Here is a 17,977-nt window from a genome sequence, read left to right as displayed (position 1 = left end):
TTGTAATCTATAATTGAATCATGTGCTGCTTTAATGAAATGGATTCCTTTCGTATGATGTCAGATAACTGAATGTTTGTAGCATTTATGTAGCGTGGTAGTTTCTTACGGCTCTTGCTCCTGTGAAATCACATGTAGGAACATTACAGGAACAAGCCTTTACTGCTTCCTGACGCTTGTTGCAGTCCAGTTCAACTGAGGTAGTAGTTGCTAAAGAAAATGGAAGGCTCCTTACAAACTATCTGGAAAAGGTAACTTTTGTATTAAAAAAAAAAAAAACACAAAAAAACGCTTAAACAGACCCCAATCTCAGAAGTTGTTCATGACAATTTGGTAAAACTGACATAATTGTGGTTTATTAACATGAATTAAAATGCCCAACCAGTGCTTCAATGTGACAGTATATTTAAAATAAAGAAATTAAAAGCCATATACTGTACTACTTTCACAAAGATCACATAGTTTTGCAAAGACTTGTCATATGTACAATGCTATATATCAAATGAGAAAGCTGTAAGCAATTATATACGCAAAAGAAATGCAGTATTTACAGTCAGGAGACATTAAAAATCATTTATACATTAAATTACATTTTGCTTGCAAATAACCGATAAAACAAAATGAGCCCTGTTCACAGCAAACTATAAAAATCTGTATTGCATTTTTTTATACCTAAGATGCACTCACAGAACTGCTGATAGAAAGAAAATCCTCATACTGCCATTACTTAGCTGTGTGGTTAATGCATATGTATAAAATAATATAGAAAACATTCACTAAATGAATTTTAACTGCAACAATAAAATTTAAAGATCATGTAGCATCAAATCTACTGCCAGGAAAAACAGCTGGAATGTTCACTTACAAAATAAAAGATACTAACACTGGCTTAACAGCACATTTTTTAAGGAATTTTAAAAAGCAAAAAATGGGAAAAATACAATGAAAGAGCACTGGTGTTTTTTCTTTTTTTATACAAAGTTTCATGTACAAGCTTTAAAAAGTACCGTAACTGGTACATACGAAATATACAGTTTATCTTACAGAACATTTTAAAAAATGTTTTTGAAGTCCGTTTCAATGCCACCCCGAACCATGGTAATTGTTCTGAAATGTCGGTGGCACCTGTGCTCTGTGAATTGGAATCTGTCCAGGCACTGGAGATGCCTGCTGAGGTCCTTGGACCCCATGTGGCAGGGCCACAGAGCCAGGATGAGGACAGAACCCTGAAGCGGTAGGTGTTGGAATACTGTTTGGTCCTTGGGGCTGGAGATGAGGACCTGCAACTGGTAATGGACAATGTGGCCCTGTTCCGGAAGGCTGGTGTTGGGGTCCCAGTCCCAGAGTGGTGTGATGTGTAGCTTGCGAGGGATACGGTGGTACAGCTGGATGAGCACTTGAAGGAAAAAGTGGAGGTCCTTGATGAGGTGGATGGTGTAAGGCTTGAGCTGACGCGGTATGATGCCCAGAAGCCAGAACACTGGAAGGCGGAGGCGGAGGCGGAGGGGGAGGGGCTGAATTGACCACATGCTGGTGTTGTGCTTGTAGACCTTGGAGTCCTGTGGAAGGGTGGGGCGGTGGATGGTGATGAGGGGCAGGGCCAGGAGGTGGAGGGGGTGGTGGCAAATGGTGTCCGGCAGTTTGAGAATGAATATGCGAGCCAGGGGTGACGGCGTGAACAGGCCCCACTACATGTGCTACTGAGTGTGGCTGATGGGGGCTTGGCTGTTGTGCAAGGTGTGGTCCTGGAGCAGGTGGTGGTGGAGGAGGGGGTGGGACCACAGCAGCAGACGTCTGATGGTGAACAGCAGGGTTCTGAGAAGGCAGAAAATGCCCTGGAGTAACATGGTGTCCTGGAACTGTTTGCTGGCTTGTGGCGCCAGGAAGTGCTTGATTTGGTCCTGATGTAAACACCGTTTGTTGGGAAAGACTACCTTTAAGCTGATTATAATTCTGAAAGTTTGCAGAGGGCTGCTGGTTTTGATAATAAGACGAAGAAGAAGGGGGTGGAGGGGGTGGAGGGGGTGGAGCCGTGCTGCTCAGACTTGTCTGATTAAACTGACTGTATGTTGCCGAAGATTGTCCTGAGGGTGTCTGTGTAAATAATGCCCCAGAAGTTGCCTGCTGAGTACTGGCTTGAAGGTTCTGTGCGGCTGGGTAAAAATTTCTTGGAGGCTCTCGCTGAGGTGTTCCAACTTGAGGTGACTGTGAATGGTGAGGCCTGTAGGGAGAGCCTAACTGCTGTGTAGGAGGCTTTGGTGAGAGATAGCCATGCTGTACAGGCGTGTGAGGCGTCGATGACTTTGGAGGATTTTCTATGTGAGGTGACGGAGGACAGTGCAACTTCATGGGTGCAGAAGGCAGCTTTTGTGAGAGTTGCTCAGATGAACAGCGAACGAGTGGCTGTGGAGGATGGTTCTTTGAAAGTGCTTGGGGGTTATTTGACAGCTGTTTTTGATGGAGTTCTGTTTTCAGGTGGACACCATTCTCAGCTTCTGATACAATAACTGTTCCCTCCCAATGGGAATCTGGTTTTGTAAGTATTTTTCCATGTGGCTGAACAGGAATTACAGGTCCAGGTGAACCAGGCTATGTAAAGAAAACAAATTATATAAAGTTATGAAACATTCTGTATACACTGAAGTTTGTTGTTATTATAGCATTCATTTTATATATTTAATATAATGAATGTTTATATTATTCATTTTAAAAGGGGCAGGGAATAGGATAGGTCTGAAGACAACTACAGAGGTTTCAGATACTAAAAAGCCAATTTTTCAAGTAGTTCAACAAGTTCTGCTAATAAGCTTCAACTGAATTCCCCAAATTTTCATTGAACACAAATTAAGGAAATTAATCTCCATTTTTCCCCCTAAGTATCTTAAACACTTGAGACAAGTTTCAATTCTGTAATTTAAATTTCTATATTCAAATAATGACAAATCTGCTTGGGGTTGATAAACTTGCTCCCCACCCCCAACTTTTTTCATTCATAATACCTTTTCAATGTTCAAATACAGATAATCCAAGTATGAGAGTATGTGAATATATAATGTTCTTTAAGGAGAAAGAAAAAATCAGATTGCCTCACTATTAGTTTCCAAAGATAATGCCCCATTAGGTTATCATGTATTCATGATCCAGGACAGAGGTAGCATTTCAAATGAATGTCATCTGACTTTTTTAGAGAATTAATTGACTGGTCAAATATTTCATGAACAGACTCTAAATTTCCTAGACACTAGCATAAGGAAGGGGTGAAACTGCTGAAGCAAACAAAAGCTGCTGAAGTATGTTTACCACGTTGGAACTTTAACAGGAAAAATGTCCAGAAATCACAAACTGATACTTGGGTACAGCAGAAAAACCTCCAGGTGCGCTTTATCATCCACTTTTCAGAATGGCCACGTTCAAAGGTCAATGTTATTACCTTGCTCATTTTTGAAGGACTTTTACAAGTATTTTGGGAAGTATCTGGGGATGGGCATTCATTTGTAGTTGTGGGTTCTAGATTTTCAGGGTCAGCATCTGTAAAGCATAAGGAATCACAGAAAATGTAAAATTACATGATAAATATTTCCTTTTACTAATACTTCAATGTACATTCTATTAATTCAAACCAACGTCTAGAAAGGCTCTCTCCTTTATGCTTTTAAAAGGTATTTAAAACCACCACCACGACAGGTCATCTGCTTACTGACCTTCTGTAAGTTCACTGAAAGAAGGGACTGGGCCCTTGGGTTGCAACTGGGGAATGTGATTTGAATGAGATGAAGGAGAAGACGGAACATGATTCGGTGAACATGGGACACGTGGTGACTCTGCCCCTAGAGACGAAGCAGAAGCAGACCCGGAGAGAACATTAGGGACGCAGAGGACAGGCGCCGGGGGTTAGCTGCCTCCACTCTTTGGCAAAGGAACAAGCTCACTTACCACTGTCTTTATCTTTTCGGTGATCACTGAGAAGCAGAGCTCTCTGATAACTCCTCTCTCTCACTTGCTCCACTGAAGTTGAGGCCGTCCTTTAAAATCAAGTCATATCATCAGTTTAAAAGTTATTGCTGGCTAGATCATTTTTTGCCACTTGATATCCTCCCAGGTATAAAGGCTTTGGCTCTTTAAGGGAAATACTTTGGTGTTAAGTTTTGAAAATAGTACCCCCAACACCTCCCCAAACTGAGATTTTTATCAGTTATTTGAAGAACTCAAGCAGACTCCATTCCTTTGTCTTAAGCAAGTTCTTGGTGAAGAGGGGCTTGTTGAAGGGTAGCATGTTAACATTCAGACCATCACTTCAAATTACCAAAGGGACCAAATATACCCCTTACTGATTCACCTTGTATCTGGATTATAAGGCTAGCAGGAAGCTCAGAGGTAAGAGGACCAAGATATAAAATGCACGTGGCCTTCTGCCCTTTGCCAAGACCCTCACTAGCCAGCTGCTTCTATTCCTTCTGAAGAAACCCTAAACATGATTGTTGTTTCAAGGTAATGATAAGGGTGGGAAACAGTGAGATGCTGTGACAAAGGTTCTTTGGAAAGGAGTGTTTGAAAAACGTGAAAGTTATCAAGGAGTAGATACAATGGACCTTTAATGACACAGACAAATAAATATCTTGGTTAAAACCTTATCAGCAAAAAGGATCTGTCAAAATTAATATTACAAACCGCTATCTGCTTAGCCTTAGGAGAACAATAACAAAAATCTGTCATTTTGCAGAATAGTATAGTTCAAATCTTTACAGGTATAGCTCCATTCAAAATGAGCCAAGATACTGACTGGGAGATAAAATAACAAAGACTACTTTCATAAGAAGGTATACTGTTTGTTTGAAGTTCTAAAGTTACCAATTAGGTTTGTGTTTTGTTTTTTCTTTTCAAACAGGCAGCTTACCATTGAACTTCTGGTTCATTCTTTTCACTGGCAGATGCTTCCTTAACAGTACCATTATTGCTGGTTTCTTCCGAAGTAGCATGATAAACTGTAGCTGGTGTTGGTAAAGGTAGGCTAGCGGCGCTTTCTACCTGCTCCCCATTTTCACTCCTGTGGGCACACCCATCAGCACTGCTGCTGCTCAAGTTTCCACTTGTGTGAGGTGATACACTAACCAGCGCAAAGTGTTCTGTCTTAGAGCCACTTTTCCTAGCTTCTCGTTGTCTCTTCCGATATTCTAATAGAGAAACCTTAAGCAAGAAAGATAAGGAAAAGCGCATCTTTTATTCTTGTTTTAAATATCAGAAACAATCTATTCTTTTTTCTAAAGAGAATTATTATATTTACATTAGGAAAATTATGTAAAATAATTTGATTCCAAACAAATAACAATAATAAACAATTAGCAAATGCCTACTTTATGCCAGGCATTGTATTTAGATGATTTTACATACATTATGTCATTTAAGCCTCACAACAACCCTATGAAATAGGTATATATTATCATCCCCATTTTACAGATGAGGAAATTGAGTAACTCACTCACTCAAGGTCACACAGCTGGTGAGTGTTGGAGCCGGGATTCGAACCTAGGTCTTACTTGAAAGCCCGTGCTCTTTCCACTATACTATATTGCTTCCCACAAAGTTGCCAACTGGACTCTGTTATAAAAATTAAAAGCACACATCACTAAAATTCTTTGACTTGAAAAGCAATAAGCCTGTTAACAAATAAATACGTGTTGTAGTTTCTCCCACTGCTCTGAAATAAGGCATTCTTATTGTTTCAGTATGTCTGCCAACCAAATAATGGTGGTAAATCAGGGAACTATTTATTTATATAATATTTATGTCTCTTACTACAATACTTTTCAAAATACTTTTATATCCATGGCTTAAAAATACTATAGATATTAATGATGAGGAAAGAGGCCATTTCTTCCATTTTGGGCCTCATGTTCTATGTAAAATAAGGGTAATAACACAAATGGGGCTTCCCTCATAGCTCAGTGGGTAAAACAGTCTGCCTACAGTGCAGGAGACCAGGGTTCAATCCCTGGGTCGGGAGGATCCCCTGGAGAAGGAAACAGCAACCCACTCCAATATTCTTGCCTGGAGAATCCCATGGACAGAGGAGCCTGGCAGGCTACAGTCCATGAGGTCCCAAGAGTAGGACACGACTTAGCGACGAAACCACCAAGAAGACATAGTACTCAGTTCCATTTATTTGGTTGGGGAGTGGTTATTTTTAAAAGTTACTCAAAGTGAAGTAATCACCTTGAGTTTTTGATCTCTGAAACCATGGTCCTTATAATAATTTAGTTCTCTGCAAACAGTATCTAGTCAATGGGGCACTGACAAAAGGTTTAAAAATGTACACATCAATAATTTAATATGAATAAAGTATGAATGCCTTACATAATACATAGCTATTAATTACCCTCAGTAGTAGTATGAATAAAACACTATTAAAAGGACTATAAATTGTTAAATTTGTAACCTTTTTCTTTTGTGGTGGATTCTGGGGTGTGCAACTTCCGTCGATCAAATTGTCATTAACCGTCCGTCCGAAACCAGATACAAGCCCATCTTCTGAAGTACAAAACACGGGTGTTTCCATAAACATGCCTCTAGTATCATCCTGCATCAGGCACTTTGACTCACTTATTCGGAAGCCGCCTCCAACCTCCAACTGATGCGAGGGTGTCAGGTCCCTCAAGTTGGAATTTACTGAGAAGTTAACGCCTGTTCTCTCAGGACTCTTTACCCAGGAAGAATAGAGTGGGCCCCGACCCGAGTGAGCAGATTCCAGTTGGCTGTTAGAATCAGTCCTGTCATGTGTAGTTGTTTCCATGGTTTTATGTGAGGCAGTTTGCTCGACTGGATCGAGTCCTAGTTGAAGATCTGACGCCGGTTCCTTTTCTCCAGGGCACTGCCTGCTGATTTCAGTCCTACTCCTAGGGCTGCCATAGCCAATAGTCTTTATTTCTTGCAGACCCAGTTCAGTTAAATTAGAATTTCTAAAAGGCCCCAATGTTAACATGGTTGACGATCTGTCATATCCCTGTTTACAGAATTTAAAAAAAAATACACAAATAACCACATTTGGAAGCTACTTATATTAAAACTACCAATAATTTAAGCAAAATAATGATACAAAGTAAAGAAATCTTTCTTAATATCTCCTTACCTCTTGACTATAAGTGCGTCTCTTAATTTCTGGAGAACTTTCTGGGGAAGAAATATTCTACATAAAAGACAGAAGCAGAATTGAAAATTAAAATATATAACTAAACCCATATTTACAGAAATGAAAACTTATGAGAAACTACTACACACACTTTGGTTTTAAACTTTTCTCTTATTTCCACTGTCCTTATAGTTGGCTTTAAAGTCAGTTTGATATATAGTCGTTTAGTCTGACTTCTGTAGATCAATAAAATGAAAGTTACATTCATTTGAATAAAAAAAAAGTTTAAATTCACATATGTTCAAAGTTTTCACTTAGTTCCTTAAAAACTATTATTAAAGGTTACACTATTTATTAAAAGGAGAGAACTCCGTCCCCATGGGCTTTTGTTTTTGCCACGTAAGTTTCTCACCTCAAAGTGCATGGTATTTCCTGGTGTGCCAGGAGTTACTGGGGTAACTGGTGAATATATGGGCTTATAACCATTTCTACAAGCTTCATCATCTGACTTTATCCGTGGAGGAGTGGAAAATGATGGGTCTGTAGGAGTAATATCTGTGTGAGTTGGTGTAGCATATGGTGAAGGAGTAGGTGTGGAGGTTTCTGAGTAAGCAGAATCTAGCAACTGATAAAGTCTTCGTTTTTTCAGTGGTGTAGTCAAATCTGTTGGTAAAATAATAAATTATAAATTATACTGCTAACATTTACTACAATCTGTAATGCATTCTGGGAAAGCACAAAACATTGACAATCATCATTATGATGGTTTTCACCCCAAAACTAAATTTGAAGGTTTTTAAAGATAATACTAATATGAAGCAATCTCTCCCCACCCCCATTCTCCTCCCCTAATTTCACCAGTACCAAGCATTATCTTGCCAGAAGGCTTACAGGCCTAGAGGTTGCCAAGAAATCTTAGAAGTATAGCTGTTAATTTAACTGATTTCTAAGAGTCCTTTTGAATCTGAAAAACAGATGGCTAACTAGGCCCAAAATTCAACCATAAGCCCCAACATACATGGTACTGCAAATTATAGTTTTCATGTGGATATCTATCTTCATCCAAAATGTTGGAGGCAGAAAAGAAAGGGAGGGGAAAAAAAAAATATATATATATATATATATATATATATATATATAAAACAATGTGCTACTTTTGGGCTTCCCTGGTAGCTCAGATGGTAAAGAATCTGTGCTGCTTTTGTAAGGTACATAATAATTAGAATAAACATGCATATATACTTTATTTATATATATGTATATGCTATATACATCATGCTGCATTCTCCACACTAAAACAACACTGAAAAGAAGTTCTACCTGGAAGGGAACAGCTATCATTTAATAGTAGTGGACTTTTATTTTCACCATTGACTGTAGGACTTCTGGATCTTTCTTGACAGGGCGAATTAAATCTATGTAAAATTGCTGAGTTTTCCTCTTCCAGAGCTTGTTTCAACCACCGCTGAAATACACAAAACAATAAGTGAACAGAAGTCAGTTTGCAGCTATAAAGGTACACCCATTCCAAAAGTATTTCACTACCAAGAAAGGTAGTATGGAATGAGAATGGCATTGGCTCATACTAGATTTTCATATCCAAAGAAAAGTTTACCTTTTTGCATGAGCCAGATATGTTTTCAGGAGGTTCTTTTCTTCTCCTTTTTTCCGAAAGGAATGGTGAAGTGAATCTAATATAGTGCTTAGGAGTAGAGTATACGTGCGGACTGTAAGTGAGACCTGGCAAAGAGTTGAGCTGTGTAGCTAGCACTTCAGGATCTGTAGTTATGCGCAGAGGCCTCTCTGAAAGACTGTCTGAAGGTTTTCCTGTCTTCTCATTCTTCTCACTTAACCATTCATTGACCAAGTGCTAGGCCGAAACAAAATTTGGATCACTATATAGGTATTATACAGTTTATCCTATAGAGTATTTGAACAGCAAGTTGAAAACTGACATCTAAAATGATTAATTTAAATCACTCATATACGATGTTCAAAAAGTCTATAAGTTATTCTGCATTTCCTTGGTTACCCACTCTTATTACTAAAATTTTTTACCCAGTAATACTTTTATAAATATTTTTATAAAATAGTAAAAATCTAGGACACCTCAATACCACCTTAAACACACAAATTCTAAAAAGTTAGGTTTGTTATCGCTTCTGTACTATGTGGAAAACGTCTGTCAGACATGAGGCAGTGCTCTTTTACCCTGGCTACCCATCAGAATCTCTAGGTGAGGCCAGTGCGTGTGATTTTTCTTGTAAAGCTGTTGGCACTGACAATCACTGTTGATTTACGGGGTTTGAAATCTTTTAAGTTCCCATGCTTTGAAAATTCACATATTCCTTTTCTTAATTCTGTTGAGGTTTTTGTATCTACATTGTACATAATAATTCAGTCTTTACTGAGTATATGAATATATCTGATTACCCTCATCTTTTTCTTTAGAAAACAACAAAAAAACTAGTTATTTAGGCAAGTTCAGGTGTAATGGTCATGAAAATAAGGATTCCAATTTGTCAGCACAAGCACATTTTCTTTGCTGTTTGGGCATTTATATCTTTTCTATCTAGTTATTTTCTACAAATACCATTTATAATAAAAATATATGTAGAAAAACTAGTGTATATGTATTTAAACATACATTCTCACACATACAGAAACACACACATTAACTAAGATCTACCCACATCCTCGCTTCTAGAAATAATGGCATCTTTTCTCTCCCTCTCTTTTTCCATGTATTTAAACTTCCTTTCTAGGACACACAGTAGAATGCAGTGCTAAATCAGGGTAAGACTGAACAGAGATTAATAACAGCAAGAGACTTTGCTGGGGGACTTTGTGGGGGAAAAAAAAGAGTCGCAGTCCTCAAGCACTTGGGATTCTGCAGCCAGATTGCCACTTACACCATGACCTCAAGCAAGTTAGGTAGCCTTTTTCCGCCTTAATCCTGACCTATATAAAAGAAGGGTTGTAACAGAAACTAGTTCTACAAGTAGGGTTATTATTAAAAGAGTTAAATAACCAAAGCTGCTCTTACAGTACCTGGCACAGAATAAGTGTTGTGTACTAAATGAAGGACGCTTTTACATTATGGGAATTCAGGATCATTTGGTACTCTTGTCAAACAGTATGTTGTTTAAAATAACAGTATATATCATAAGCAAAACCTGTGGGGGTAAGTTTTTTTTTTAAACAATATCAGGATATAGGAACCTGTATCTCAGACCAGGAGATTAAATCTCTAGCCCTGCAACAGTCTAATAATTAAAGGGCCGGGTTTAAATAATACTTTGTCATCAAGAAAGTAGTTTTTTTTCCCTGCACCATATGGCTTATGACTAGGGATTGAACCTGGGCCCTCAGCAGTGAGACCTCAGAACTGCTAGAGGATTCCCAAGCTTTTCTTTGAAACATGAATCTGTTTTCTTCCTCACTAATCCAAATTATAAAGAAAATTTGCAGTTACTTTTTGTCCTTCCAAAGTGGGAAAAATAATGGTCATTTTCAAAAGCAAGTACTGGCTTGCTTGTTCAGGATCCAAAGTGCAAAAATGTGAGCACAGACTTCAAATTAGAGCTGTAATTTTAGCTCTTACCTCCATCCAGCCATTATAGTATACTTGCAGATTCAAACTAGGTTTTTACTGAATTTACTAAATTACTTCTCATGGTTTCATAGGACCTACAAACTATACTGAATTTGGTAAGAACAAAAAGGAGATAAATTGGGTTTCAAAGTAAACAGTATAACAAGGATTCATTTATGATCTACCCCATTCCCCAAAGAGCCTAAGGATTACCACTTTGGTATTCTGCTCCAATCCACTATACTCAGAATGGGAGTAAAACAAAGCTTCATAAATGGTGGTGTGTGATTTCTGAGGTTACTATAAAGCTCAAGGGGGTGGATCTCAGTGAACTACTTCCCTCAATTGCTTTATTAAAACTGACAGTTTTTGAAAGATTTTTATTAATAAGTTGATGTAAAACTACCCTTCCTGGAACCCTCCTACACAGTTGGTGAGAATGTAAATTGGTACAATCACTATGGAGATTCCTTAAAAACCTAGAAAGAGAGCTACCATATGACCCTGCAATCCCACTCCTGAGCATATAACTGCTGAAAACTAATCGGAAAGGATACATGTGCCCCAATGTTCATAGCACTATTTACAACAGCCAAGATATGGAAGCAACCTCATGTCCATTGAATGGTTAAAGATGTACGCACGCACGCGCACGCACGCGCACACACACACACAATGGATTATTTACTCAGCCATAAAAAAGAATGAAATAATGCCTGCAGCAACATGGATGGATCTAGAGATTATCATACGAAGTGAAGTCAGTCACAGAGAGACAAATATCATGTGATGTCACTCATGTGGAATCTAATTTTAAAAAACCACTGAACTTACTTACAAAACAGATTTACAGATACTGAATTGAAAACAAACTTAATGGTTACTAAAGGGGCAACATGGATGGGGAGGAGGTGTTCCTCAATCATGTCCAACTCTGCAACCCCACGGACTGTAGCCTGCCAGGCTCCTCTGCCCAAGGGATTTCCCAGGCAAGAAGAATGGATTGGGTTGCCATTCCCTTCTCCAGGGGATCTTCCTGACCCAGGGATTGAACCTAGGCCTCCTGCATTGCAGGCAGATTCTTTACCATCTAAGCCAGTGGTGGGGGGCATAAATCAGAAGCTGGGATGAATACACACACTACTGTGTCTGTGTATATAGATCATCTGTCTGTACATAAAACAGACAACCAACAAGGACCTAGGGTATAGCACAGAAACAATATTCTGTGATACTCTGTATGAGAAAAGGATCTTGAATGAATGAATCACTTTGCTGTTCATCTGAAACTAACACAGCATTGTAAATCAACTATATTCCAACAATTAAAACTACCCTTTATACATTTCCACATCCTTAGTACATGTGAAAATCAATTTAATATTTAATTCTTGTAATTACCTATATACCACAAAATTTATTTATATATTATTATATATATATAAAGAAAAGATAACATCTCAAACCAGTCATTTCTGAGAAATATAGTTTACATAAAGTAGGCAAAAGGATATCATTAGAAATCAATTGTAATACCAAAAAGAAGTCGATATATCAAGTATTTTTGTATTTTTACAATTTAAAATGTTTAGAAGTATAAAAACTATGACTCTTAAAAAAAATGACTCCATCACTCTGTTCCTTATGAAATGATATAGCCTTAATTCCTAAAACATGAATATATTTAACATCATGGAACTTGTTAGACAACAGTTCTTACATTCATTAAGAATCATACCTTCTTTGTTTTAGGGTACTTTGTTGGACATTTATTAAGTACTGGAACTTCATTTTCAGTAATTATTTCTGTTAGTGCAGTTTCAGTTTCTGGTTCTATTGCAAGTACAGTATTTTCCACATCGTTTTGTTGCGAGGTAACTTCGATGTCAGGAGAAGACGGTTGGATATCCGAACACATACTGACAGTCCTGTGTCTCCGACGCTGCTGTCCAATGTGAGTCCTGCTCCGAGAAAAACTTTTTCTCTGTTTAGTTCTATTTACTTTGGCTGGGGTTGGCTTGCTAGCAGTTTCTTCTTTTGCTTGTTCCTAATTCAAAATACAAAAGAATGGAACTCTGAATACCATGTTTATATAAGATAATAGTTGAAATCTAATGGTATCAATCTGCTTCAGAAGCTAACTTCCTCAAATTTCTTTATGAATTCTGTAAATTGACATAAAAATTTCCTTACTCAAAAACAAAGCAAGTCTCATATCTGAAGTCTAAGTTCTCAAAGGATTTGAAAAATGCTGTTGAAAGGCTAATATCACATCAAAAATTCTTTAGAGATGTAATTGTTTGTGAAAATTTTATTAGAAAGTAGTTAAGTATGAAAATAAAAGTAGACCTGAAAAGTAATACCTGAATAACTTCAGCATCACTGACAGTCTGTGCATCTTTACATTCAGTTTTAACTTCAGTTTTGGCTGTGCTGATTCTTTCCAAAGCTTGTTCTCTTCTCTTCTCTCTTTTCTCAAGTCTGGCAAAAGCTTGCAGAATTGCTTCCATTTTCCTTTCTTCTCTTGTCTGTGAAATTTAAATTTTAAGAGACATAATAAATATTGCTCTGAAGAAAATTGAAAATCCAAATGTTCATAGCAAATTAAAAAAAAATTCTATGATGATGTTAGCAAAACACTTCAACTGATGGTAAATACGGGATAAAACATTTATGTTCATTTCTGAGAATTCTGAACATCTTGGTAAACCCTGTCATTACAAATGTATTTCATAAAGATCAAAATTCCTAAGGTAATATGTTGAGAGAGTTAAATTCATATAAATGTAAGAAGTGAATATATAGATATGTCATAGCAGGATATTGTGGGGTGAAGACTGGGGTTAAAATCATGACTCTATCCATGACCCCAGGCAACATAACAACCCTGGGTGGGCAACAATTGAATTGTTAATGAGTTCATATATAAAGTCTCTATGAAGTTTTCCAACCTTACTTGAAAAATGGTAGGCATTCCGTGCTATTTATTATTTCTAGTTCGGTTCTCTTGTCTTACATTATAATTCCTATAAGGCATTCCTCTACCTTCTACTCTTTCCAAGGCAGACTGGGGAACAGCAAACTCCTTGAGCATCAGTTCTCTTTGGAGAGAGAACATTAAAAGCAAGACCCAGAGCCTTGGCCAGTGGGCCTGGTAACTGCTTCCAGTTTCAACCAGAAACAAGAAGCAGGTCCATCAACTGCCCAGTTCTCCAAATGAAGAAAACCAGGTCCTGAGGTTCAGATCCATTTGTCTGTCTTCCTTTGTCATTGTTGATGTGGGAAAGATCAGTAACTCAAGATCTGGCTGCAGGATCATCTCAACACTGGAGCTTTAGAGTTCGAGTAATTAGAGATTCAAGCATCAAAACACCTACACTAAGGAAACTATTAACTCTTTCCTGTATTTTTTTTTCCTTTGTTATACTTGATAAGGGAGATATATAAACAAAACCCCTCTGAGAACTTTCTAACTAGGTAAGGGCTTCTCTGGTGGCTCAGATGGTAAAACCAACTACCATACTGCAGATGTGTTGGTCTTATAAATGTGTTATCCTCACCCTCTTTTACAGATAAGGAAACTGAGATCCAAAGAGGTAAGATTACTTGTTCATGGACAGATATCTGCATCTTTAGCTTTCTTGGTCTGGGATGGTTAATAAGACACTAAAATAAAGAACACAGGCAAAAGATTATCTTTTTACTGCAAGTTTTAAAGCTGCATTCTTCAGCTAATTCATGGCTCTCTAGTCTTATAACTCACTTAACTGCCATTCATCTATGGCTCTCTATAAAAATCCTTTCTCCATATTATTAGGACTTTTCTAAAACCCTAAAGTTTAGAAGTCTGGAGTAACTGAAAAAATGTGATTTTCATAATTGCTTCCCCTGTTGAATGGGAATGGGTAGAAATAGATGGGGTTCATTATTGCACTTATAAATTTAAAAATAAATCTGAGAAAAGTATACTTTTCCAAAAGAAACAGACTAGTCTTAGCAAGAATCATTTTATATGTAAAACAATTTACCCATGAGCCAGGCACCCAAAAAAGGTATTTTCTAATCCACAATTATTCAAGGTTTTCTAAGATAAATACGAATTTATGCAAAAAGAAGTGTCTTTGACATTATCCATTATTCACTTGTTTTAGAGTAAGAGTCAGAGATAAAATTATTTGGTGTAAAGACAAAATTCATTCATTTAAAAATTGAACAAATATAACTGACAGTAAAGCAAAATCCTTTATTTAAAGATGACTCAATCTTTTAAAGCTAGTCAGGATCTTAAAAATAATCATTCCTACATTGCTGAAGAAACCAAAAGTGAAAATGAAAGTGAAGTCGCTCAGTTGTGTCTGACTCTTTGCGATCCCATGGACTGTAGCCCACCAGGCTCCTCCGTCCATGGGATTCTCTAGGCAAGAGTACTGGAGTGGGGTGCCATTTCCAAAGCCCATGTATATTAAGTGAATCTCTAAAAGGCAGAACCATAATTGTTATCCAAGTTTCCTGGCTTCCAATTTGCTCTTCTTTCCAATTACCAACCACTGACATATTACATAAAAAGCATAACTCTTCCTACAGTTACTTCAACTATTAACTGAAAGCACTAAACAGGTATCCTAATAGCTTTAACCTAGCTTCGTTTTAAAAACACACATTAGAAAATGTAAACATACCCTTGATTTTGTGAAAAAAAATTAGTTACTAATCTACTTTTAAACTCCACATGTCATTCAGCTTGTATATTCAAGAATTTAATACATTCTTTGACACACACGCAACCAGATATACAGTATCTAATGACTGAAAATTTACCATCCACTTTATAGATCTAACTGAAAAATAAAGTTTTATATGTTGCTTGAGATAATTATAGCTGATTGTGCAGGGGACTAGAAATTAGCAGTCTTAATTAGCCCCAGCAGACTGTCCATAGACCCTAACATCAGGGCTTGCTTGATGTAATTTAGGTGATACTTGTCATGTAAGTCTACCACTAGGATGTGGTTGTTAAATTATCCACACTCTTTCCAAGCCAGTGACTGCTGAGACCTCAAAAAGTCATTTTTATTCTCTGTGAGCTTGGCAGTTGTTAGACCCTGATACAGAATCAGAATCAGATAGGGATGAATTGACACACTGTTATTGCTGGAGGGTTAGGTGCTAAAGTAAACTATGAGAGATCTCTGATGAGATCTACAGATAGCTTTTATGACTTATTTCTCAGTTTGTGCTTTACAGTAATGCATAAAGAGTAGTTTTTGTCAGCAGAAAACTTTTTAAGAAAGTTTGCTTAATAATATCCCTTTACAGGATTTTAATCATTTAAAGGATGGGTTCAGTGAGAATTTTTATTCCAACTTAGTGCTTCACTAAGTGTGTTTACTGCAGTGTAAACATACTGGAGGACAAATGTAATTTGGAATCACATAACTTTGTATTTGGAAGAGATTACAGAGATCTTCTTGTCTAAGCCCCCATTCAACAAATGGTGAAAGCCTAAAGCCCATATAGTTCAAGAATTACATAAATAAAGAACATGAATTAAAGTTGTCAATATCACAGTGAAAATACAAACTGAGTAAACCGTTAAAATTCACTACAATTAGAGACATTTGGTAATTTGAAGCAGAGTGAAAATAAGTTTATGCCCTGCAGATGCCTTACAGTAGCTTTGGAAGGAAATCTGCTAGGATGTAAGAATTAAGAAGGATACAGAAAATGAAGACATTTAGGATGTACTTGTGATGTACTTTTTTCTTTTTTTACCTTGCCACCAAGTAGGAAGTAGCTCTTTAAGACAACAAAGTTACCTTTTAAAGGAAAGGGAAATGGCAGGGCCAACCTGCCTAATGACTCTATTACAATCTTGAAATAGAGAAATGAAAAGACTTCTTACTCAACTAGGGGCTTCTCTGGTGGCTCAGACAGTAAAAGAATCTCCCTGCAATGCAGGAGACCCAGGTTTGATCCCTGTGCTGGGTAGATCCTCGGGAGAAACGAATGGCTACCCACACCAATATTCTTGCCTGGAGAATTCCATGGTGAGAGGAGTGTGGCAGGCTACAGTCCACGGGATTGCAAAGAGTTGGGACACAACTGAATGACTAACACTTTCACACTTTATTCAAATAGCTTCCCTTATCCTTCCAAAAAGGAATTAAAAATGGGTAAGATTATTGCTTACCAATAAAACTGTTCCATAAGAATATCTCCATTTCTTCTCTACCACATGATTCAGTTTAACCTCATAGTGCTGTTTCTTGTTTGATGTTTTTCCTTATACCCCATCCTCCATGAAAGCTGCTCCAGAATAGGACCCTTGCCTTCTTTGTTCACCAGTACTTTAGATGATGCTCAGCATATAACAAACATCCAAATTTTTGTATTGTGTATACACTATATACACACTATATTGCGTATACACTATATAAACCATGTATATCACTATTATTTGAAGGCATGTAATAAAATCTTTAAGCAAGATTTTGGAAATCTTGATTTAATTAAGGCAGCTGAAGCTGAATATCCTCATTTTGTTTGAACAGAAAACCTATACAAATAAATAGGTTCCTTTTTGCTATTCAATACTATGATTAGTTACCCATTCATTACTCATATTTGAAGATATAATTCCTAAACAGTGATGAGAGAAAATGGGACCTTAGAAAATTAAAACTAGTAATCAGCATTAATGCTGTGAGGAGAGAAAAATGAGACGAACAATACATGTCACATGACTTTTCTGGCAGATTTACGCTGCTTATATTTTACTATTTATTATTAGAAATCCTTTTACATCTTCTAAAGTGATCTAAACCAAGTCACTTCCTGGAGGCATTAGTAAGAGCATGGATTCTACAGAGCAGTTTTCTCTAGAGTATGTTTTTTTTCTGTGGAATGAAAACTTGTGGTATGACAAAGGTGTCAACACCAAAACAAATTGCAAGGATGTATTAATACAAGTTTAGGAAATGCTGACAAACAGAATTTCTCAAGAGCATTTAAACACACCACGTATACTAGAAATCTCCAAGTTGGGGACAAGGTAGATTGTTTACAAAACTCAACTAGCCACAAAGCTCTTTCACAAAACATCTTAGAATTCCATGGAATACTTTTTGATGTGGAAGGTCAATATTGAGAAAACTGGAGAATCCTGCATCCTGGTAAGACCTCAAGGGCACTGCCTGGACTATAAGGAAGCTTCACTTAGTTCACACTCACCGGCCTATCTATATAGCTTTCTTCAAATGG

The 17,977-nt window shown here is 37.3% G+C and overlaps 1 protein-coding gene across 5 annotated transcripts in view; it reads right to left on the bottom strand.

Annotated features, from left to right (window-relative positions):
• Nucleotides 1-333: 333 nt before the first annotated feature.
• KMT2E (lysine methyltransferase 2E (inactive)) overlaps nt 334-17,977 on the bottom strand; it is a 94,139-nt gene continuing 76,495 nt past the window's right edge. For 4 of the 5 annotated variants that reach the window (XM_040260791.1, XM_040260787.1, XM_040260788.1 and 1 more), the window contains 12 exons: nt 13,081-13,245; nt 12,456-12,764; nt 8,738-8,992; nt 8,443-8,587; nt 7,535-7,785; nt 7,123-7,179; nt 6,433-6,996; nt 4,894-5,183; nt 3,933-4,021; nt 3,701-3,826; nt 3,430-3,527; nt 334-2,588 (listed from right to left, as the gene is read on the bottom strand). In XM_040260791.1, coding sequence (XP_040116725.1) covers nt 1,077-2,588; nt 3,430-3,527; nt 3,701-3,826; nt 3,933-4,021; nt 4,894-5,183; nt 6,433-6,996; nt 7,123-7,179; nt 7,535-7,785; nt 8,443-8,587; nt 8,738-8,992; nt 12,456-12,764; nt 13,081-13,245 — 3,861 coding nt within the window. In that variant the 3' untranslated portion in view covers nt 334-1,076. The remainder of the gene's footprint in view (nt 2,589-3,429; nt 3,528-3,700; nt 3,827-3,932; nt 4,022-4,893; nt 5,184-6,432; nt 6,997-7,122; nt 7,180-7,534; nt 7,786-8,442; nt 8,588-8,737; nt 8,993-12,455; nt 12,765-13,080; nt 13,246-17,977) is intronic. The other variant, XM_040260790.1, reaches the window with a different exon arrangement.

This window comes from Oryx dammah, unplaced genomic scaffold, assembly GCF_014754425.2.
Source record: "Oryx dammah isolate SB20612 unplaced genomic scaffold, SCBI_Odam_1.1 HiC_scaffold_18, whole genome shotgun sequence".
Classification (NCBI taxonomy): Eukaryota; Metazoa; Chordata; class Mammalia; order Artiodactyla; family Bovidae; genus Oryx; species Oryx dammah.
This window is presented reverse-complemented; position numbering and strand designations above follow the sequence as displayed.